The sequence below is a fragment of the Paramisgurnus dabryanus genome, chromosome 22 (genome assembly GCF_030506205.2).
Source record: "Paramisgurnus dabryanus chromosome 22, PD_genome_1.1, whole genome shotgun sequence".
Lineage (NCBI taxonomy): Eukaryota > Metazoa > Chordata > Actinopteri > Cypriniformes > Cobitidae > Paramisgurnus > Paramisgurnus dabryanus.
The window spans coordinates 30,283,162-30,306,565 of record NC_133358.1 but is presented as its reverse complement, the minus strand read 5'-3'; the positions used below and the strand labels follow the sequence as shown (position 1 = coordinate 30,306,565).

The 23,404-nt window shown below is 36.4% G+C and overlaps 2 protein-coding genes and 1 long non-coding RNA gene across 3 annotated transcripts in view; 2 read left to right on the top strand and 1 right to left on the bottom strand.

The window, feature by feature from the left end:
• The first annotated feature begins 1,022 nt into the window (after positions 1 to 1,022).
• LOC135740448 (SH3 and multiple ankyrin repeat domains protein 1) overlaps positions 1,023 to 23,404 on the top strand; it is a 51,320-nt gene continuing 28,938 nt past the window's right edge. The window contains exons 1-3 of the mRNA XM_065258814.1: positions 1,023 to 1,199; positions 12,233 to 12,735; positions 20,211 to 20,414. Coding sequence (XP_065114886.1) covers positions 12,289 to 12,735; positions 20,211 to 20,414 — 651 coding nt within the window. The 5' untranslated portion in view covers positions 1,023 to 1,199; positions 12,233 to 12,288. The remainder of the gene's footprint in view (positions 1,200 to 12,232; positions 12,736 to 20,210; positions 20,415 to 23,404) is intronic.
• On the top strand, positions 13,397 to 18,013 carry LOC135740454 (uncharacterized). The gene is made up of 11 exons (XM_065258828.2): positions 13,397 to 13,945; positions 14,696 to 14,810; positions 14,945 to 15,173; positions 15,264 to 15,540; positions 15,654 to 15,831; positions 15,956 to 16,032; positions 16,234 to 16,414; positions 16,691 to 16,939; positions 17,164 to 17,335; positions 17,437 to 17,585; positions 17,835 to 18,013. The coding sequence occupies exons 1-11, from the start codon at positions 13,652 to 13,654 to the stop codon at positions 18,011 to 18,013; spliced, it is 2,100 nt and encodes a 699-aa protein (XP_065114900.1). The 5' UTR covers positions 13,397 to 13,651.
• On the bottom strand, positions 18,018 to 19,593 carry LOC135740490 (uncharacterized). Its single transcript, XR_010529192.2, has 3 exons — positions 18,692 to 19,593; positions 18,458 to 18,612; positions 18,018 to 18,156 (listed from the first exon to the last, which is right to left on the bottom strand). It is a non-coding gene; the product is annotated as an uncharacterized lncRNA (long non-coding RNA).

The window sequence follows — 23,404 nt, the reverse complement described above, 5'->3', positions numbered from 1 at the left end:
TGTTGATATCAAGAACACAACGAATAAAAGTTAAAACGGCTTTCCATAGGGGAGCTGAATCAAATCATCTGAATCTTTGAGATATTTTGCACATGTCAAAAAATCAATTACTTTGTAGATACGTATTTGCAACATTTAGTTTTATAAGTAAAATACAATTCAAATATTTCCTTTCATTTCCATCTTTCTATGTTTAAAAATAAAACTAAATAGGATGATTAAGGGGAGCATCCCTAAAAAGGCTCTAGAACCGCCCCTTATTAGTATTATGTTACAGCCTTGGTCTTCGTTACGTTTTTAGAAAAACACAGAATTGTCCAGAATAGTTTTATAAAGTTTTCCTTTTTTGCTCTGCAGAAGTAATTCATACTTGTTTAAAATGACATGAGGGAGTAAATAATGACTGAATCTTGTAATATGGCAGAATTTCACTTCTCTGAGCACTGTATGATATCACAATTTATATTCAGTTGATCTGATGAGATTTATCTGACAGTTTCATCTTGACTTTCTTCTCAATTTCTAGCACAGTGCTTGACCTCAAACCTTAAACCATGTGATTCTGACACCACAGCCATTCTCTGATTCAGCCCTGCACGTTGCATGAATACACACAGTCAGGCTAATTTCTCCTCTCATTTATCTGACTATGACCCACTTATGTTACCAAGTGTGTGTGTGTGTGCGTGTGTGTGTGTGTGTCAGAGTACGCAATTAACCAAGGGAAAGATATGTACACATGTACAGTATACACACACATGCATACACAAGCACTATACTGTATATTTATCATCATATATATGATGATTTCTACAAAGCCACAGAAGATACAGAATCAAAGCTTTATATGTTAGCCAGTTTGATCTCCTCTTAACTCTCTTTTTCACACTCTCTCTCTCTCTCTCTCTCTCTCTCTCTCTCTCTCTCTCTCTCTCTCTCTCTCTCTCTCTCTCTCTCTCTCTGTGTGTATGTGTGTGTGAGAGAGAAAGGAGAGAGAGAGAGAGAGAGAGAGAGAGGAGGAGAGTTAGAGAGCATGACATAGGGAGAGATCAGACCCAGAGATTGTTCCAGTGTGGATGGTGGTCGGACACTACGCTGAATCTGTTGGGGAAAATCCATCGCTCTTCACATTTTTTGGTCTCTGTGGACTCTCTGGATCTCTGCAGCTGAATGCATTACTGAAGCAGAGAGACGATCAGGTATTTGTGATGTATTCTCATATGCATTGCGCTCAGGTGATGATAACCAGAGTAAGAAGTACTGGAGAAACTGACCGGATGTTTCACAGCACGGGGACTTTGGGAAGTGTGGGTGCTTTGCTTTGGATATGTTGTGTGCAGGATTGTTTAACTCATCTGTGTATTGCAGTTATCACTGTAAGTTGCATATGCAGCTGTTTCAGCTTAAGTAAATGAGTTTGTGTGTGCGTGCATGTGTGTGTGTGAGAGAGAGAATTTGCTCTCAATTACACTTTTAGAGAGCGAGTGGGTGGAGTGTATGTGCTGTTTTTGGTGATGTCCTGCTGAGAGCAAAGGTAGGTCAGTGAAAATCATTATACACACAAACATTTATTTAGAAAATACAAGCACATCTGTGCTGTCTGATCTATAAAGACCCTCATAACTCCATGCTGTAACCAAGAAAAAGTTGGGCACACTTTGTAAGATATACACCCTTGTAATGATATGCATGACGGGTGCTATAGATGCTGTATGTTTGTTATTTGTGTGCACTGTTGATTTGACGTAGACAGCATCAGTCATCGCATGATGTCATCAAGGTTTCTCCAGCATCATCCGGGTTTCTCATCACTGTAAGGTACATCTGACCCTCAGCATGCTGTTTAAAGAGGTCAATGCTGTGGTTCCCTCTTTGTTTGGTGTATCCTGTAGAGTCCCTGCTCATTATTTAGGGCTTAAGTTAATCCTGGCTCAACGTGTTGTATATTTCACAGTGTTCATACTTCACACTTGGTTAGTAATCAGGTTTGGTCAGGTTTTGAGATTTTCTCCCTGTTTATATTTGCATAACTGATTCTTAATCCATGTAAATCTGCAATTCAATTATGCTAAAACTAAACACAGCATATGGACACTTGTACAAAACCACATGCATATTTAATAATGCATTGCGACAGCATGGCATTGACATTTAGGTAGCACTTTATTTTACAGTACGTGTACTTACAGTGTACATATATGGTAAATAAGTTGTACTTACCGACAAATGTGTGGTACTTACTTTTAGGTATCTACATGGTAAGTAATTGGTATCATTACTGTACTTACCAGTAGTACATACTTGGTAGTTAAAATGTAACTCTAGATAAGTACTGGGTAATAACATATACATACGTATAGTGTAGGTATACTGTAACTAACTAGAAACACTACTGTACTTACAAATGAATGTACAATATAAGTATTTAGTATTTACATGCAAGTTAGGGTAAATGACAGGTATTTAAAGTGTACATATATGATAACTAATATCAAACACTACTGTACTTACAAATTGTATATACATGATAAGTGTATGGTACCTGTAGGTCATAAATAAATGACCGGCACATATGGTGTATGTATACTGTAACTAACAAGAAACACTACTGTACTTACAAATAGTATATACATGATAAGTGTGTTGTACCTGTAGGCCAGTGTAAGTTAATGAAAGGCATATATGGTGTATGTATGTATACTGTAACTAACTAGAAACACTACTGTACTTACAAATTGTATATACATGATAAGTGTGTTGTACCTGCAGGTAAATGTAAGTTATACTTATACCATACCTATATGATAAGAACAAACATTACTGATGTGCCATTTTGGTACTCAGTATCTTTGTCCTTTAAACCAAGCATTAAATAACCGTATGCATTAACTACTGGGTACATTCACTAGTACATCCATGGTAACTACATGGAAACAGGACTGTAAAATAAAGTGTTGCTTTTTACACAGTTATTATATAGGACCTACCACCTAAGATATAGCATCATATACATGTCACTGTGAAGCAAATCCAACCATTGACTATAATACGTATTAACTACTGGGTACATTCACTAGTACGTCCATGGTAACTACATGGAAACAGGACTGTAAAATAAAGTGTTGCTTTTTACACAGTTATTATATAGGACCTACCACCTAAGATATAGCATCATATACATGTCACTGTGAAGCAAATCCAACCATTGACTATCATACGTATTAACTACTGGGTACATTCACTAGTACGTCCATGGTAACTACATGGAAACAGGACTGTAAAATAAAGTGTTGCTTTTTACACAGTTATTACATAAGACCTACCACCTAAGATATAGCATCATATACATGTCACTGTGAAGCAAATCCAACCATTGACTATAATACGTATTAACTACTGGGTACATTCACTAGTACGTCCATGGTAACTACATGGAAACAGGACTGTAAAATAAAGTGTTGCTTTTTACACAGTTATTACATAAGACCTACCACCTAAGATATAGCATCATATACATGTCACTGTGAAGCAAACCCAACCATTGACTATAATACGTATTAACTACTGGGTACATTCACTAGTACATCCATGGTAACTACATGGAAACAGGACTGTAAAATAAAGTGTTGCTTTTTACACAGTTATTACATAAGACCTACCACCTAAGATATAGCATCATATACATGTCACTGTGAAGCAAATCCAACCATTGACTATAATACGTATTAACTACTGGGTACATTCACTAGTACGTCCATGGTAACTACATGGAAACAGGACTGTAAAATAAAGTGTTGCTTTTTACACAGTTATTACATAAGACCTACCACCTAAGATATAGCATCATATACATGTCACTGTGAAGCAAACCCAACCATTGACTATCATACGTATTAACTACTGGGTACATTCACTAGTACATCCATGGTACCTGCATGGATGCAGGACTGTAAAATAAAGTGTTGCTTTTTACACAGTTATTACATAAGACCTACCACCTAAGATATAGCATCATATACATGTCACTGTGAAGCAAACCCAACCATTGACTATAATACGTATTAACTACTGGGTACATTCACTAGTACATCCATGGTAACTACATGGAAACAGGACTGTAAAATAAAGTGTTGCTTTTTACACAGTTATTACATAAGACCTACCACCTAAGATATAGCATCATATACATGTCACTGTGAAGCAAATCCAACCATTGACTATAATACGTATTAACTACTGGGTACATTCACTAGTACGTCCATGGTAACTACATGGAAACAGGACTGTAAAATAAAGTGTTGCTTTTTACACAGTTATTACATAAGACCTACCACCTAAGATATAGCATCATATACATGTCACTGTGAAGCAAACCCAACCATTGACTATCATACGTATTAACTACTGGGTACATTCACTAGTACATCCATGGTACCTGCATGGATGCAGGACTGTAAAATAAAGTGTTGCTTTTTACACAGTTATTACATAAGACCTACCACCTAAGATATAGCATCATATACATGTCACTGTGAAGCAAACCCAACCATTGACTATAATACGTATTAACTACTGGGTACATTCACTAGTACGTCCATGGTAACTACATGGAAACAGGACTGTAAAATAAAGTGTTGCTTTTTACACAGTTATTACATAAGACCTACCACCTAAGATATAGCATCATATACATGTCACTGTGAAGCAAACCCAACCATTGACTATCATACGTATTAACTACTGGGTACATTCACTAGTACGTCCATGGTAACTACATGGAAACAGGACTGTAAAATAAAGTGTTGCTTTTTACACAGTTATTACATAAGACCTACCACCTAAGATATAGCATCATATACATGTCACTGTGAAGCAAACCCAACCATTGACTATCATACGTATTAACTACTGGGTACATTCACTAGTACGTCCATGGTAACTACATGGAAACAGGACTGTAAAATAAAGTGTTGCTTTTTACACAGTTATTACATAAGACCTACCACCTAAGATATAGCATCATATACATGTCACTGTGAAGCAAACCCAACCATTGACTATCATACGTATTAACTACTGGGTACATTCACTAGTACGTCCATGGTAACTACATGGAAACAGGACTGTAAAATAAAGTGTTGCTTTTTACACAGTTATTACATAAGACCTACCACCTAAGATATAGCATCATATACATGTCACTGTGAAGCAAACCCAACCATTGACTATCATACGTATTAACTACTGGGTACATTCACTAGTACATCCATGGTAACTACATGGAAACAGGACTGTAAAATAAAGTGTTGCTTTTTACACAGTTATTATATAGGACCTACCACCTAAGATATAGCATCATATACATGTCACTGTGAGGCAAACCCAACCATTGACTATCATACGTATTAACTACTGGGTACATTCACTAGTACATCCATGGTACCTGCATGGATGCAGGACTGTAAAATAAAGTGTTGCTTTTTACACAGTTATTACATAAGACCTACCACCTAAGATATAGCATCATATACATGTCACTGTGAAGCAAATCCAACCATTGACTATCATACGTATTAACTGCTGGGTACATTCACTAGTACGTCCATGGTACCTGCATGGAAACAGGACTGTAAAATAAAGTGTTGCTTTTTACACAGTTATTACATAGGACCTACCACCTAAGATATAGCATCATATACATGTCACTGTGAAGCAAATCCAACCATTGACTATCATACGTATTAACTACTGGGTACATTCACTAGTACATCCATGGTAACTACATGGAAACAGGACTGTAAAATAAAGTGTTGCTTTTTACACAGTTATTATATAGGACCTACCACCTAAGATATAGCATCATATACATGTCACTGTGAAGCAAACCCAACCATTGACTATCATACGTATTAACTACTGGGTACATTCACTAGTACATCCATGGTAACTACATGGAAACAGGACTGTAAAATAAAGTTTTGCTTTTTACACAGTTATTATATAGGACCTACCACCTAAGATATAGCATCATATACATGTCACTGTGAGGCAAACCCAACCATTGACTATAATACGCATTAACTACTGGGTACATTCACTAGTACATCCATGGTACCTGCATGGATACAGGACTGTAAAATAAAGTGTTGCTTTTTACACAGTTATTATATAGGACCTACCACCTAAGATATAGCATCATATACATGTCACTGTGAAGCAAATCCAACCATTGACTATCATACGTATTAACTACTGGGTACATTCACTAGTACGTCCATGGTAACTACATGGAAACAGGACTGTAAAATAAAGTGTTGCTTTTTACACAGTTATTATATAGGACCTACCACCTAAGATATAGCATCGACCATTGTACAGTAGGTTTCTAGTTAGTTACAGTATACATACATACACCATATATGCCTTTCATTAACTTACACTGGCCTACAGGTACAACACACTTATCATGTATATACTATTTGTAAGTACAGTAGTGTTTCTTGTTAGTTACAGTATACATACTGTACACCATATGTGCCGGTCATTTATTTATGACCTACAGGTACCATACACTTATCATGTATATACAATTTGTAAGTACAGTAGTGTTTGATATTAGTTATCATATATGTACACTTTAAATACCTGTCATTTACCCTAACTTGCATGTAAATACTAAATACTTATATTGTACATTCATTTGTAAGTACAGTAGTGTTTCTAGTTAGTTACAGTATACCTACACTATACGTATGTATATGTTATTACCCAGTACTTATCTAGAGTTACATTTTAACTACCAAGTATGTACTACTGGTAAGTACAGTAATGATACCAATTACTTACCATGTAGATACCTAAAAGTAAGTACCACACATTTGTCGGTAAGTACAACTTATTTACCATATATGTACACTGTAAGTACACGTACTGTAAAATAAAGTGCTACCGACATTTATAATAGGTTATCTGTTTCTAATCTGTTTATGTGTGTTTTTGGACTTCGTACTAACCATCTTTCCAAATTGTAAGTGTGAAACTTAAACGTGAACACAGAAGTGTGAAAAACAATGATGCCATAGAAGAACTTGGTTCCTTATTCAGTCAAAGGTCCTTAAAGGTGCAGTGTGTAAATTTTAGCGGCATCTATCAGTGAAATTGTGAATTGCAACCAACGGCTCCGTCCACAGCTCACCCCCCCCCCCTCTGAAACGCATAGAGAAGCTACAGTAGCTGCCACAGGTAAATCATGTCATTGTCTGACAGTAGCAAAATGCGCTGGTTAGAGCAGTTTGTCCGTTTAGGGCTACTGTAGAAACATGGCGATGCAAAATGGCGACTTCCATGTAAGGGGACCTACGGCTCATTCTAAGATAATAAAAACATAACAGTTCATTTTGAAAAGTCTTTATACGCCACTGATAATATAGTTATGTAGATTACATTGCATTTCTGACAAGAGGTCTTCCTAAAAGTAACACAGTGCACCTTTAAATGAACCATTTCTTTAATATGTTTTAAAAAACAATGAACCATTTTTTTAAAACAAAGAAAGGTTATTCGCATGTTAAAGGTTCTTTATGGAGCCATTTACTGTAGCAAAAAATGTTTTTTTCTATGGCATCATTTATGACCTTTACTCATACAGTATATACAGCAGAAGAGTTTAGCAGGAACATTTAGAGAAATGTTGGTTTGTTACTGGTCAAGGTGACAGTGGTCCCTCTTCAGTTTATTTATTAGTAGCTATATATAGTATAGTTGACTGCAGAAGATCTATTGTATCTGTTTCACATGTGCTATGATTTATGTAGGACGACACAATGTGATCGTTTCTGCAGCATTGATCTGTATCTTACTGCTCGTGTTTATAGATATTAGGAAACATATCAGAAGTGTTTGTGTATGATGAATCTTGAGTCTGTGGAGATCCAGAAGATGATGGTGATTGGTGATCATAGTTCTGTAACGTCACAAAGGTGGTGGTGTTCCTGAGGTCTCTTTTTTTGGATGGGGGTTTAAATGTTAGCTGAAGCAGTTTAGGTGTTTTTAGTATAGTGTAGCTAAGTGTTGTGTTGAAACTAAATGTTTTCTTCTGCATGTTAGATAAAGTGATTTACTGCAGCATTTATACTCTTGCTTTTGCTATGGTTTAAACTTTATTGTATACAGTAGGATAGTGATGTCTTCAGGCTTATTTTAACAAATCTAATAGTTTCAAACCACTGATAAAAACTTCTCTTTCAAATATATATAACAATAACACTGTGGTTTAACAGCTCGTTAATTTTTTTTTTTTTAAATCTATAGTATCTTTGATTTAGGACATAAATAACTCAGAACTGTCATTTTACTTACTGCATCTTTAGATCGAATATAGTCCGGCTATGAGTAACCCACTTATGATGTATGATACGCAATCATGTAACCAAAGTCATCAGTGATTACATGCTGTTTGCTTTCTTTTATTAATTTAATTACTTTATTTTTGGCCAATGGTTAGATGTCTATTAATGTACATTTTCCCTGGCCTAGCTGTCTGAGCTGTGTTTGGACCTCTATTAGACCTCTTTAAAATGGAAAATTATTTGCTATGAACCAACATCAGTCAAAACTGAAAACTTTCCATTACAACTATAATCAATACTAATAGTCTGTATCTCCAGGAGTATTGTAGTACGAGTCAATACGTGACACTGGACCACAAAACCATACCAAGGGTCAAAAGGAGATTTATACATAAACAGAAAGGTGAATATGGTGTATGTATGGTTGATGTATGGTTTGTTAGGATACCATATATTTGGTCAATATACAACAATTTGGACATTTAAATCTGAGTGTGCAAAAAATCTAAATATTGAGAAAATTGCCTTTAAAATTGTCAAAATGAAGTCCTTCACACATATTACTAATGATTAACACGTTTTTGGTATATTTATAGGATAATTCATGGAATATTATCTTTACTTTTGTGGTCCAGTGTCAGGTATAATAATCAAAATTTTAAGAAAAACTCTTGAAATAATTTAAATGCATGCACGTGAGGAACTAGTTTTAATCTGTTAACCCTAACCCTAGCCCTAACTTTAAAAAGGTTTCTAACCAAGTAAATCCAAAGTATTTTTTTTATTTAGAAAATGTCTATCTAAATCATCCTATTAGTTTTATTCTTGAACATAGAAAGATGGAAATAAAAGGAAATACATTTTTAAATTTTATTTTACTTATAAAACTAAATGTTGCAAATTTGTATCTGCAAAGTTATTGATTTTTTGACACGTGCAAATATAAATATAAAAGATTCAGATGATTTGATTGAGTATAAAAAGCATCTGCTGCTCCACTGACTGTTTACAGATTGAGAGGTGTCATAGCGAGGTGTGATTTATCTCTTTATCAAGATCCTGTCAGGTGATAAAACTGCATGTATGCATGCCTTAAAAATACCTTTCAGACATCCCCTACAGTGGTGTAATGTAAACGGCAGACTCTTTTATTTGAAGCAACTTGGAGTCCATTATAAGGTATTCATTATATCACTATGTGGATCAAAACAACATATTTGTGCTGCTAACGCAATGCTTTACTACTGATCGTCTTAATAAATCTAAATCTCTAATGTTAGATTTAGGTCAGATTTGAACAAACACAGCTTTTTTATCAGTATGTGTGTTCCCTGGGTTTGTACCCATGAGTTTTGCACTGCTTTTTTAATATGTGATACTGTAATTCAGCTGAACAGATGATCAGAAAGTTGAAAGTGTTGTTTTGTGTTTTACTCGAGCACAGTGATACAGTTGAGCTCGAGGGAAAATGTTGAAAAGATGAAGAACACCGTTTAACTGTTTGTTACCCGTGCTGTTACTTGTTTCTTAATGGAGTTATGGACAGTGAGAGAAAACGAGAGAGAGAAAAAGAGAGACTAACACTGGACCTGGTTGCTCCACTTTTTTTTAACGGGTTATAAAAGTGGGACAGTCTGTTCCATGGAAGTTCTCCAATTAAAGTTTCTGGGGACCATTTCACTGGAAATATATCTATATTCACCCTGTCCTACATAGACGGGGCGGTGCTCTGTGTATGTGAACGAATGATGAAGTACAATAAGTGTGTGTGAAGGTTTTTTCTCACGGATATGGAGTGAGCGTGCTGCATGTGTGATGCATTAAGACAGATCAAACACCTTGTAGGTAAATATATAGTTTACATATTTAGTTTCGCAGTGTTTGTGTATTTTTCCCATGCAGTAATAACTGGCTGAATTTATCTCTCTGACATTATGTGAACATACGGATCAATGTGGTCTTTTTGGGAATCGCTGCAGGTTTTGTGGCCTGGTCGGGTGAATCTCTGCACTTCTTGCTTTGTCCTTGGGCTTCTGGTTTCTGTGTTTCTCTCTGAATCGTCTCTAGAGATTGAAATGAGGACAGTGCTCTATTTTCCCCACCTGTCCCAGTCAACTGCCAATTATACTGTAGAGAGCAAATCAGGAGAGGCGGAGTCACGTGTCGGCCTTCTCATTGGTCAGATTTTATTCTTTATTTAATATAAAAACATTTGTGATCGTGCATGGTGTCATTAAATATTTATCAAAGCAGCATGTTTTATTGATTATGTGTTATAGCAGTGGTTCTCAAACTGGGGGCGAGATGGTGCCAGAGGGGCACTAGTTTTATGACATTTTATTAAATACATTAATTTATCATTAAATTGTCTGTAATTTAACCTCAGAAAAATAAGGCTACTAACCAACAGCAATTTTCTTAGTTTTGAAATGTTTATAAAGGGATGCACCGTACATAAGGGGGGCCGGCCGCACGCTGAAAATGTTTGAGAACCACTGTGTTATGGTGTCGTACAAAAATAAAAGCGACATTATTTTGCTGTGTGGGTGAAGTGCATGAGTTTATTTTGAACCAGACTATAACACTTGGGACCCAAAAATAAAAATTCTCTCATCATCCTCATGTTAAACCCCAAAGAAGATATTCTGATAAATGATGGTAACTGGACCGCTGCAGTACCCATTGACCTCCATAGTAGGAAAAACAAATATGATCGAAGTCACTGAGTACCATCAACTGTGTGCTTAAACTTATTATCATTTATCATCTTCTCTGGTGACCTATTCCTTTAAAACAACATGTAATAATGTCACAACGCACAGTTAAATGTTTAAATTTAGGGATTTGGATTGCATTCTGATCATTTCTTATTAAATCGTTTTGTATATACTGTATTCAGTATGTAATTAAAAATAAACATGTCTATATTTCGGTTTATTTATTATTAAGATTTATTGGTTAATTTGTGTCCTGTTGGGGGTCAGTGGTGTTTTCATTCAGCGGGCGCATCCATTGCATCAGGTAGTTGTTCATGTGAGCTGCTCTTTTATTAGTTGCTACATTGTGTCACTCCTCATTTGCATAAAGGAAGAAAATTATTTTCATAAAAAGCATTTTAAAAGCATTAAAACATTTCATCTTTCACTTTAAAATTTCCTGTTCTAAATCTAAAACCGAAGAAATGTTTATCCTGTGAACTATAAACAGGTTTGTGATGGTAAATAAACCTGTTAACTGGTGTACTGTATTTACTGTATACAGTGAGACAATATTACAGATATTTTCTTCTTGATATGTATGAGCTCATCAATTGTAATTTTAGAAAAGATTAAACTAACTTCAAATAAAATAGGTCATTTACACATTTAGCAGACACTTATCCAAAGCAACTTACAGTGCAGTAGGAGGTTTACATTTGATCATTTTGCCTGATTCCTGGGTTTAAACCCACAACTTTTTGTACTGATAATGCAATAATGGTCTACTACTGAACTACATTTAAAATGTGGGGTTTGTTCAAGCTAACGCTCTAATGTTGGGTTGTTTCAACCAATGGTTAGGTCAGATATGAACACACCCAACCATTGGGTTAAAATTCATCTAAAATTTGGGTTAATTTTAACCCAGCAGTTGCGGGATAATCCATATTTGACCATTCGTTGACCACAACCAGGATTTTTACCATGCTATTATTTATTTTTTGTTGTTTATTTGCTTTACCATTCTGTGGCCTAATAAATGAAGTGTTCAACTTCTGCACCAGTAATGTCATTAATAGTTTTGATAGCAAATAATGCTACAATCAGTCCCACTTCTATAACAAATAGACACATTTCTCCTTTTATCTAACACTTCTCTTATATGTCTTATAATTTTCTTTTCAGTCCATCTAACCAACATGTGATGTCCAGAAGCACAATGACCCAACACCACAACATCAATGCTGCTTGCTGACCCTGCACAGCGTAGGATGCTGGGAAATAGCAAGCGTTTCTTTGGCAGCATGGAAGACAAAGATGGTGAGGATGAAGAAGATGAAGAGGAGAGATTAAGGAGAGGAACACAAAACGGCCTGATAGATCTGGTCGACAACCGGGGTGGACGAAAGTCAGATGGGTCAAAGCCAGCGGCCGTTGTGATCGGCTGGCAGCGAGGAGAGAGGCAGCCGAGAGCAGTCAATTCAGCCCAAAGAGGAATTCCTCATTTACCCAGTCAGCCGACTTTGTATCATCAAACGACCAATCAGCCGATGTATCACCCTGTCCTGACCAATCAGCAGGCCCGGAGGCGTGTCATGGAGAGGAGTATGACTACGGTCGCGCCTGTAGAAGACTCACACCTCGCCGTTATTGTGTTTCGCATTGGCATACCTGATATCAAACAAACGGTCTGTATATTTCTGTTGATTTATTTGAGAGATAATTAAATCTGACAAATATGAAAAATAAACTTAAACATTTCTCATACGATTCCTCAACGATTAAATTATCCAAGCTATTATACACATTTATTTCATAGTTCGATTGACTCTCTTCTCTTGTATGAATTTTTTATTATTTCTTAGAATTTGAAAAGAGAAAAGTCAAAGTAAGTTGATACTCAACCCTTTCCCTGCCACTGATAAGTTATCTCCTCAATTAAGAGAAAACACTTCCCAGACGAGTTTTTGTGGTAATCTATATTTCCACTATTGTCCACTAGGTGTCTCTCTTACTTAACTTATAAAACACAGAAGTTCCACTGATCTAAAAGCAGTAAAAACTCTGTGGGGTGGTTTTCCGGAAAGGGATTATACAAGAAAACAAGACCAGGCCTTAGTTTAATTATGAAATGTAACTAGTTTTAACAAACATGCCATACTAAAAACATTACTTGTGTGCATTTTGAGGCAAACCAAATGGCACTGATGTATTTTAAGATATTTTTAAGTTGTTTTCAGTTTAGACAGCTCTTACATTTATTTTAGTCTAGCACTAATCTAATCCCTGTCCTAGAAACCATCCCTTTATGTTTTAAAGGGGACATTCCACGAAAATCCGACTTTTTCCGTTTTTAAGGGACTTAACTTGCTCCCGGGTGCATCTAATAACGTAGAAAACGCGAAAAATGACATCCCTGTAACTTTGTTTTGGTAAGGCTTTCTCTGCAACCATGTGAAAAAATAGGCCAGTCAGATCCTGCTCCCTTAGTGACGTGGGTAGGGGGCCTATCGTAATGTCACCGCCCCTTACTCTGCATGTTTCCACCCCCGGGCTGACATTTAGTTTTCGCACGCGAGTCTACGTTCTACCGGTTGTAGCGATATGGCAAAAGTTAGAGCTAAGCATGCTAATTGTTCCGTTGTTGGTTGCACAGACCAGCACAAATCACTATTTAAAGTCTCTACCTCAGAGGTGACAAGACTACAGTGGATTGATTTTATTTTCGATGGAAATCCTCCCGAAATCGTAAGCAAAAACCTGTATGTGTGTGCACATCACTTCAAGCCGGAGTGCTTTGTGAACCTTGGACCGTATGAAGCTGGATTCGCTTCGAAGTTGTTCCTGAACGAGGGAGCTATTCCAACTCAACGAGCCAAAGCTGCAGATGAAGGAAACGTAAGTTTTTAAAAGTAATTTAATGTTTTACGGCGGTACGATTTTCAGTTCGCGCTTTCCCTTAGCAACGATAACGCTACAGTTAACGTTACACTACAAATAAGCTAACTTACTAGCACAAACAAATGGTGTGTTTGACCGAAATATATAGGCTTATGCATTCGACTCAAAACATCTTAAACTACTAATGTAATGTTCATTTGCACTGTAGATAATTTGCTAATTGCTTGCTTTTATGGTTTGATTACAACAAGCACTGATACGTTTTATTTGACTGCTAAGAAGTTGATTAAGGCAAAGTGTATTGCTTAAATGTAGTATTTCTTTCAGAGATATTTAAATAAGAGGATTAGACAATTCATATAATTTTAAAGCACACTTAAGTTAAACAGTAGCCTTCTGTCTGTGGCTCTGTTAGGCAAACAGATATGCTGTTTATAGTGTTGGTCCTCACTTGTAAAGATGTAACTTAGGTCATAAAGATGTGTGATCACCTCTTGACTGCGAGACGACTATTATCAACATCTCACTAAATTAATGTACAACTAGAGCATAGTGATATGTAGGACCCATTCAAACAAAGTAATGTTTTACTGTATTATGTAGACACAAATTATTCTGCTAAAATATAGGCTTCATAGCTAAAAAATCTCCCATGTTTACTGTGTAATATAAACTTATATGTAGGGGTACAGTGTGAAGTGTGACTAAACATGCATTAATAATTTTATTTTTCCCTTTACGGTTTAGGCAAGCACATCTAAGCAGTTTGTTGATGCGGCCTGTCAGACGGATCGTCCACCTCCACGTACATATGGCACACAGCTGTCTATGAAGACTCTATCACATCCATTTAGAAGCAAAGGTTTGTAAATCTGCAATTTATATGACGGTTGTTATTCTTCATAGTACATTTGTAATTAGTTGAAATGTCTTTGAATAGTTTTTTAATTGGTGTAAAAAAATATGACAGAGAATGTCTGATTTAAATTATCAAAGGCACACAGACAGACATTGTGTCCTGCGCCGATGTTGGCATTGGCACCTCAGCTGTCAGAGCTTCAGGACCATTGCATACATCCACACCGCACAAAAGGCCCCGTTTTGAACTGGAGGAGGAAGACGATGACCCTTTGGAAGGTAGCTCATCTGTGATCTTTACAGATCCACAGGATGTCACATATGATCCTCAACACTCAGTCACTTTGACTGAAACTGAAGATTTGACGTGAGTTACATGACATTTAACAACCATTTTAGGATAGAATTCATACAAACCATTTATTTATTTGTATTAATTTATTTTTTGTACTTGCAGAATGGAAAATTCTGCTTCGACTCATAAAATATCCACATACATCGTGTATGAGAATTGCCTACTGGATTTATTTGAGTTATGCCCAAGGTGTCAACATCATTCTAATCTAAAGACCAGAACCATGGGCACACACTTAATAGTTGAGCAAAACTGCCCACGTTGTGAGTTCTCAAGGATATGGCATAGTCAACCTATTATTGGGTCTACTCCTGCCGGAAACCTTCAGCTCACTGCAGCAGTTTACATTTCAGGAGGCTCCTTCTTCAAGCTTAAAAGGGTAATGACATGAACTCTGTGTATAAAGTATTTCTATATATAAAGTGTTGTTGCTAGGTTGTATTCAGATCATGGTGATGAGTATATCTTAACTTTTCTCCTATCTGACTTCAGATCTTCAAGGCAATGCAACTACAGCTGTTCGGCTACACCACCTTCCGACGATTTGCACGGAGATATATCGAGCCTGCCATCGTGTACAGGTGGAAGACATTGCAGGATACCACACTGGAACAGCTAAGACAACAAAAGAATGTCATACTAGGAGGTGACATGAGGGCTGACTCCCCAGGTTTGTAATTATGAATGTTTGTTTAATTGTCTAATAATGTTTTGTCATGGGGTTTATTTGGAAAGCAATGAATCAAGAATTGTTATACTTGTAAAAGTATTACATTTATTGTTTTGTTTTGAAGGTCATTCTGCAAAGTATGGCACCTACACCATGATGGATCTCAGGAATAACAGGATTGTTGATCTTCAGCTGGTTCAGGTTAGTGAAAGGGTCAGCTGGGAAATTCTAGACGTTGTAGTGTGCATGGGGGATGTTTTCACAATGTGAACTGAGGAAAATAAATTTTAGATGCTATTGTGATAAAAATTAAATATTGTAACATGTCTTTGAAGAGATGGCACTGAAATACCTTGCTGTATTTTGCTAACATGCGCAACTATGCTTTTATTTTTATTTCAGAGCAATGAAGTCGGTGGGAGTTACCACATGGAGATGGAGGGTCTGAAGAGGAGCCTTTCTCTTTTGGAGGAACGTGGTGTTACTCTGGATAGTGTTGTGACAGACCGCCATCCGCAAATTCAAAAATTCCTGAAGGAGACCAGGATCAAACACTACTATGATGTTTGGCATATAGAAAAAGGTATGGTCCTCTTTTTTGGATAAAGGGAACGACACAACAAAAGTAAAAGAAGGTCCCTGGCCACTTGCAAAAAGTTTGTTTGGCTAATGACATTATAAATGATCAATTTACAGTTATTATTGCTAATCATTAATATCAAAGCATAGGCATGCAATAAGATGTACTTTCTAATTGTAAATACAATACTATATTCTTTAGTAGTATTGTATATACATTGTAGCATTGTATTTACATTGTATATTTGCATAACAGTGAAATACATTTATGTATTTTTAGGACTATCCAAAAAGTTGGTCCTGATATCAAAAAACAAGGAGTGTGACATACTGAAGAAGTGGCTTCGCAGTATAAAAAATCATGTATACTGGACAGCAGCTTCCTCGACCTCAGGGCCAGAGAGGGTGGCGAAGTGGATGTCTATCCTTAACCATATCCAAAATGTCCACATCCATGAAGACCCTGTTTTCCCTAAGTGTTTGCATGCCCCACGGACATCGAGGGACAAAAGCAAATGGTTGAAAGCAGGTCTGTTTTCTTAATTATTACTTGAAATGTAAAATTTGTATTGCCTGTTCATACACAGTATAAAATCAATCAAAATTTTCTACAATTCTGTCTCGTTTTGTTTTACATGATGGGACAGTTTGTAAAAAGTCCCAATTACAAAATCACTGAAAATACAGTAATATTGTTCAACACAATTTAAAACACATTACTCTATTGAATTACTCATGTATGTTTTTTTATAGGAACAGAGGCATTTTGCAAATTAGAGAAGGCCTTGAGTAATACCAGAATACTGAAAGATGTGGAGAAGATGAGCCCTCACCACCAGACATCATCGCTGGAGTCTTTTCACAGCGTGATCCTACGTTTTGCACCCAAAAACGTGGTGTTTCCTTTTCTTGGAATGTTGTGCAGGTACATAGACCATTGTAGTTGCAATACTTATATGAATTCAATTCATACATTTTATTAAAGATTTAAACTTCAAATTTATGAGTATTATTTATCTTCTACAGACTCTACATGGCTGCCATGCACTTTAACGAAAATGCTGGGCGCCCACAAGCAACAACCTCAACTGGTGAGCGGCTGTTTAAAGTTAACTTCCCCAAGGCCAAAAAAGGAGAATGTACTGCGAAGCCAGTAAAAGTAGATCCAACATACAGTAAGTTTTACAAACTTTTATTAAACAAACCACAACAAAAAATAAAAATTCTGACGAGACATTGTACAACCCGTGCAAATATAATACACACTGTATTATAATTTCTTCCATTATAAATATATATATATATAAACTTGACACACGTAAATGCAAAAAATATAATTTTAGTGAACAAAAATGTGCAAAAGGACTACTAGAAATTGCAAATAGTAAGCAGTCACCGTATCTTCCATTTCTTTGGATTTACAGATTATGTTGGTGAACTGATGGACCTCATTTTTGAGAAAGTTTTTGAGGACCCTGTTCCATATGAGGCAGAGGTGCAGAAGATCCACATCCCTGATGATCTCTCATCCCAATTTGAAAAGCCAGACCGGATAGAAGTGATAGAAAGATATGTATCACGGTTCAATCAAGTGGTGGTCTGAATCCTACATATGCTCCCTGAGTGTCGGGGAATTCCCGTCGTATGCGTAGAACTACGCATGAAGGATTCACCACTCTTATTTTCCGGCCCAGAAAGCCCCAAACCCAGCTTACAAAGCTTCTGTAGGCCAAATATCTGTAACGACTGAAAACGAGTACAGAGAATTAGGAATTTTTTTTTTTTTTTAATCAAACATAGTTTAAAAAATGTTGCAGTACTTATTATTCAAGTGTTTGTTTTTTTTTTTTTACAAATAAAGACTATTTAATAATTGTTTCATCGTCTTTCAGTGTTTTATTAACATATTTCATAATACGTACACAGATGAATGACATGACAAAAATAGGATGTAAAATAGGGCAAACTAAATAAATGTGATTTCTTGTTATTGGTAATAATTCTATTGAAAAAACAACTTGCAAGTTATATACAGTAAACAACTTACTGCTGTATTCCCCGTAGATGTAACGGCCCATAGTCAGCTCTAAAGATATTATATGCATTCTGCAGAGAGAATACATTTAGACACACAGGTTCAAGGCCAGGGTGGTCCACCATACATGCCGGAGGATTCTCAACTTGTTGTAATCTTCTTTGCACCTAATTATGCAGAAAGGGTAAGTAACTAAGAATAGAAACAAGATTATTAATGCGTTTAATTATTATTATTTAATTGTACCTGTGGTATTTCCATGCAGCATACATTTTCTGGTTCTGTAGGCATAGTAGCACAGTTGTGACAAGTACACCTGGGCCAGGAAAGAGGTATAAAAATTGTAAATGTATGTAAAGTTTATTTGTACTTTTAATCTACTAATAAAAAATATGCTCATAAGATATTTAGTGTTCGAATGATAATGCCTGATAAACATTACTGGGAATGTAGTCTGTAAAGTACGTGTGCAATTTGTTAATAAACCGTAAATATTTTAAAAATTGAGAGAATTCATCTATGCATTTTAGAATCGATATAACCCCCACTGTAACTCGAACCGTGTCTAAAAACAATGTTTGCGTACATTATATTGGGGTAACAGGACGTGAACTACTTTATTAACGTTAACTATATTATTGTAATTAAGGCAACAGATTCATCTTTAATAATCGTTAACGTTACATAGACAAATCAATTTGTGCACTTCTGTCACTTTCAGTGGGTTTTTGGCGAAACAGATAAGTAAGCGTCTTAGGTAAACATAGCAGTACGATAGGTTCGGTATGAGCTAAACAGATTTAGATGTGACTGCAGGCAAAACCTTTATAACTTACCATTCAGACACATCTTGTTGCATCCGTGATTGCAAAACTTGTTCGGGAGCCTCTTCTTGCTCTGGGTCTGACTCAGGCTCAAACATATAAGGCTGTACCGCTCCTTCACCTCCAAAAGCCATCTCTCCCTCAGGATTCATGCTGAACGGTTGTCATGGTAGCTTGGACTCGACGTAGTTGGGGGTGTGGCCAGCAGGGGCTCATTTTCATAATAAGGCGGTAACGCTCAAAAGCTGCCATTCTAGACAGTGCTGTTTTTGCAGGTTGAAGACAGACATATGGTGCTTCATCCTTGCGGTATTTTGACCAACAAATTACACAGTTCTCTTATAAAGACCTCTGGGAACCATGTTAGTTTGAAAAAAAGTAGCTTGGAATGTCCCCTTTAATCATCGTTATGAATCTGATCTCTAACAAAAGTCCTTCACAAAAATGCAATTATCTGTACAGTATTTTTAAAGAAACCTACCCATATTGAGAGGTGATAAAAAGAATACAAATGAAGATATGATGAAACTTTTTCCCATTCTTTCATTATATTGTATGTTTATGTATTTGAAGAAGAACAATTTTTGTAGGGCATTAAACTTTTGTGAAAATCATAAACATTGCTGGCACTGGCTGGCAACTTTAAAAAAAATGCTGGTGGGGAAAGAGTTAATAAATGCTGAAAAACTATATTGCTCATTGTTAGTTTGTGTTAGCTGATGCATTTACTTTTGTACAGTATGTGAACAATTCTAAAGTATTATTAAAAAAGTATAAATATTTAATTAGAAGGATATATTTGCTTTAAACTTCTATTGTCTCATTTTCCTTATTTTGAAGATTGATAAAAGATTACATTTGGCAGTATTTCTCAATTTTGACTCTGAAGCAGTTCAGTCTATTCCTCATAAATCCTCTGTTTTCTCTCTGGCCATCTGTAGAAGTGTTTGCGCTTTGATCCCGATTCCACTGTTTGGAGTGCAAAGCAACAGATTATTTGTTCTCTCAGCGAGTCGTTGTGGGACGTTTACAATTACGGCCTTTTCCAGCCAGCTGGAGACGGAAGGGATGCCAAGTTTCTGGAGGAAGAGCGTTTGCTGGGTGAATTCTCACAGTCTCTGGAGAAGGGTGTGCCCTATCTGGAGGTGATTTAACATCACAGACTGCCCTCAAACACTCAGAATTATTCTGTAATACATCACCCAAAATATTCCTAAACCCCCTAACCTAAAATCAGTGTGCTTTAACACTCTGGGGTCGGCTGCGGCGCGGGCGCCGCAAACTCTTTATTTTTCGATCACTCCCCAAACAGACTTAGATAACTCTGCTGATTTTTGACATACAGATATGATTTATACATCATTTAAAACGTTAAATTGTCTAGTTTTTTTCTGTCTACTCCCAATAAAAACAGCATGTTGTGCTTTTCGCAAAATTAAGAAAATAAACATGATGCGCGTTTTGTTCTCTCTCCCTCAGTGAAGTCCTTTCAGAAACACGTCAGAAAAATTAACTGTAACTTAACGAATATTTGTCATATAAACAAAAGATAAATGTCTACATAATGCTTGGAATGTCTGCTTTTGGAAGATGTAAGTGAAATCGAAAACAAATATTGTAATTCGTTGTTAACTGTATTAGAAGAGAGAGATGTACCGTCTTTCTTCTGTTGCTTCATTATCTATAATGAGCCACGCCCCGCTCCATTGAAGAAAAGAGCAGAGATCATCCATATTCATTAGTCAACCCCACAGTCAATGGACATTCCATTCCGTCTCTGCAGCCAGCCATTCACTGCTGTGTTGAGTTTTAATCCGAGTGCTGGAAACATGACATCTACTTGTTTACTCGTGACTGTAACTAAAGTTATCTCCAGACGCGAGTGTGACTCGATCGACGTCCAAACGCACACACAAACACACAATACCTCATATTTGAAGCGCTTTGTGGTATCATTATAAAAGATGCGATTGCACACATCACATACTCGCGCCTAAATCTCCAGACAGACGCGATTATTTTGCTCAGTTTTGCGTGACATTGTCACGTATTTCCACCATATTACGTGCCCCTGACACGACTTCTTTTCCGTGACAGTTTCACGTATTGGTTACTCAACTGTTTTTCCTATTTTCTTACAATTGTCGCTTCGGTTTGGGGTTAGAACAACCTTCTGTTACATAAAATGACATCCTTACCCAAACCCAACTCTAACCCCAACGTCAGGCGACGATGGTTTAAAAAGCATACGATTTTTTTTTATAAACCAATACATTAAGTGACATCCTAACGCAAACAGCAAATCTAACCCCAAACCGAAGCGAAAATTGTTTAAAAATAGGAAAAACAGTTGAGTAACCAATACGTGAAACTGTCACGGAAAAGCAAGTCGTGTCAGGGGCACGTAATATGGTGGAAATACGTGACAATGTCACGCAAAACTGAGCAAAATAATGCGTGACTATTTCACGGATTTTTGTGAGATCATGTTGGCTTCGTCAGTGTGACGGGATCGATGTCCGACATATAAATCCTTATTTACTTGCGGATGTGTGTCAGTTTCTCCAGACGCGAGTGTTTTCTTTGTCTTCCGTCAAACAGCTGAGGCGACGGGAACGCACATAAACAAACACGCGAGTCAGGAAACTCGACGCGCTTTTTGGTATTCTTATAAAATACGCGATTGCAAACAGTACAATCCTTATTTAGTTGCGTCATATCTCCGCACAGCAAGTTTATTAAACACAGGATCACTCGCATGTGCACACATTCACTGCTTTTTATGATCAACACGTGAGGTAATGGCGGCGGCTGTAAACAAACATTGATAAGTTTATCACGCGTGTCCCTGGTTGTGTTTCTACTATAATGATTACAAAAACACAAATAGGAGTCCAGACAACGATAGGCAGTTGTTCTTTTGAGCTTTTTACTGCACAAAAGTAAACCTCTCGCTGGCCAACCAAACACTAACCCTGTGTTGAAGTGTGTTCATTTTACGATGGCCAAACAGTATCTTTACCATGATTAGGCTACCATGGATTTTAAAAGGTAACTTATACTTGTGAAATGAATAGAAAATATTTCAATAGAAATATATATATATATATATATATATATATATATATATATATATATATATATATATATATATATATATATATAATGTGTGTGTGTGTGTATTTACATTATATTGAAAAGTAAACCTTATCATGGTTTTACTACAGAGGTAGTTACATTCCTGTTGAACATCCCCACAAGGCTCATTATTCAATTCTTTTGTCTCTCAGCTGTCAATCACTGATTATTCAGGAGCTTTCCCGCCTCCATGCATACAGCCTCTCTCAAGCAAAAGTGTCTTAGAAATTGTAAATCAATATCTTGCTTTATGTGATTGAGTAGGCCATATGATTTTCACATCATTTTGAAGAAAAAACTCTAGACTACTAGATCCAGTTTGGAAAGTCTTGGGAAACATGTTAAGAATGAGTTTTGTGGAGTTATATCAGTGACTTAAAAATTTTGCTTTTTCAAAAACCACGCATAAACATTTTTCTCTCAAAAATACAAACATGTACATACATGTTGATTATATGATATTGTAGCCCAGTTTGTGATGAACACAGTGTTATGAGACTTTTGCCATTAATATGTTTTTAAGCAACTGAAAAAGCACAAATGTCAGTGCATGTCAAAACTTCCCCAGGGCCCTAAAAACCCCTTAGACCCCAGAGGGTTAAAGGGATAGTTCACCGAAAAATGAAAATGCTGTCATCATTTACTCACTCTTATGTAGTTACAAACCCACATACATTTCTTTGTTCTGATAAACACGAAGGAAGATATTTTGAGAAATGTTTGTAACCAAACCGTCTGTGGACCCCATTTACTTCCATAGTATTCTTTTTTCCTACTATGGAAGTAAATGGGGTCCACAAACGGTTTGGTTACAAATATTTCTCGAAATATCTTCCTTTGTGTTCATCAGAACAAAGACATTTATACAACTTTGTAACTACATGAGAGTGAGTAAATGATAACACGATTTTCATTTTTGGGTGAACTATCCCTTTAACTGGTGTGCTACATAATATAGGGCAGTTTTATATGGTTTTTATAAAATGTTCAAATACTT

Excerpts from the sequence above, each read along its gene's own strand:
- LOC135740454 (XM_065258828.2), top strand. The coding sequence starts at position 13,652 with ATGGCAAAAGTTAGAGCTAAGCATGCTAATTGTTCCGTTGTTGGTTGC. Across the intron at positions 15,832-15,955 it reads CATGAGGGCTGACTCCCCAG|GTCATTCTGCAAAGTATGGC; the intron begins GTTTGTAATTAT and ends TTTGTTTTGAAG. Across the intron at positions 16,033-16,233 it reads TTGATCTTCAGCTGGTTCAG|AGCAATGAAGTCGGTGGGAG; the intron begins GTTAGTGAAAGG and ends TTTTTATTTCAG.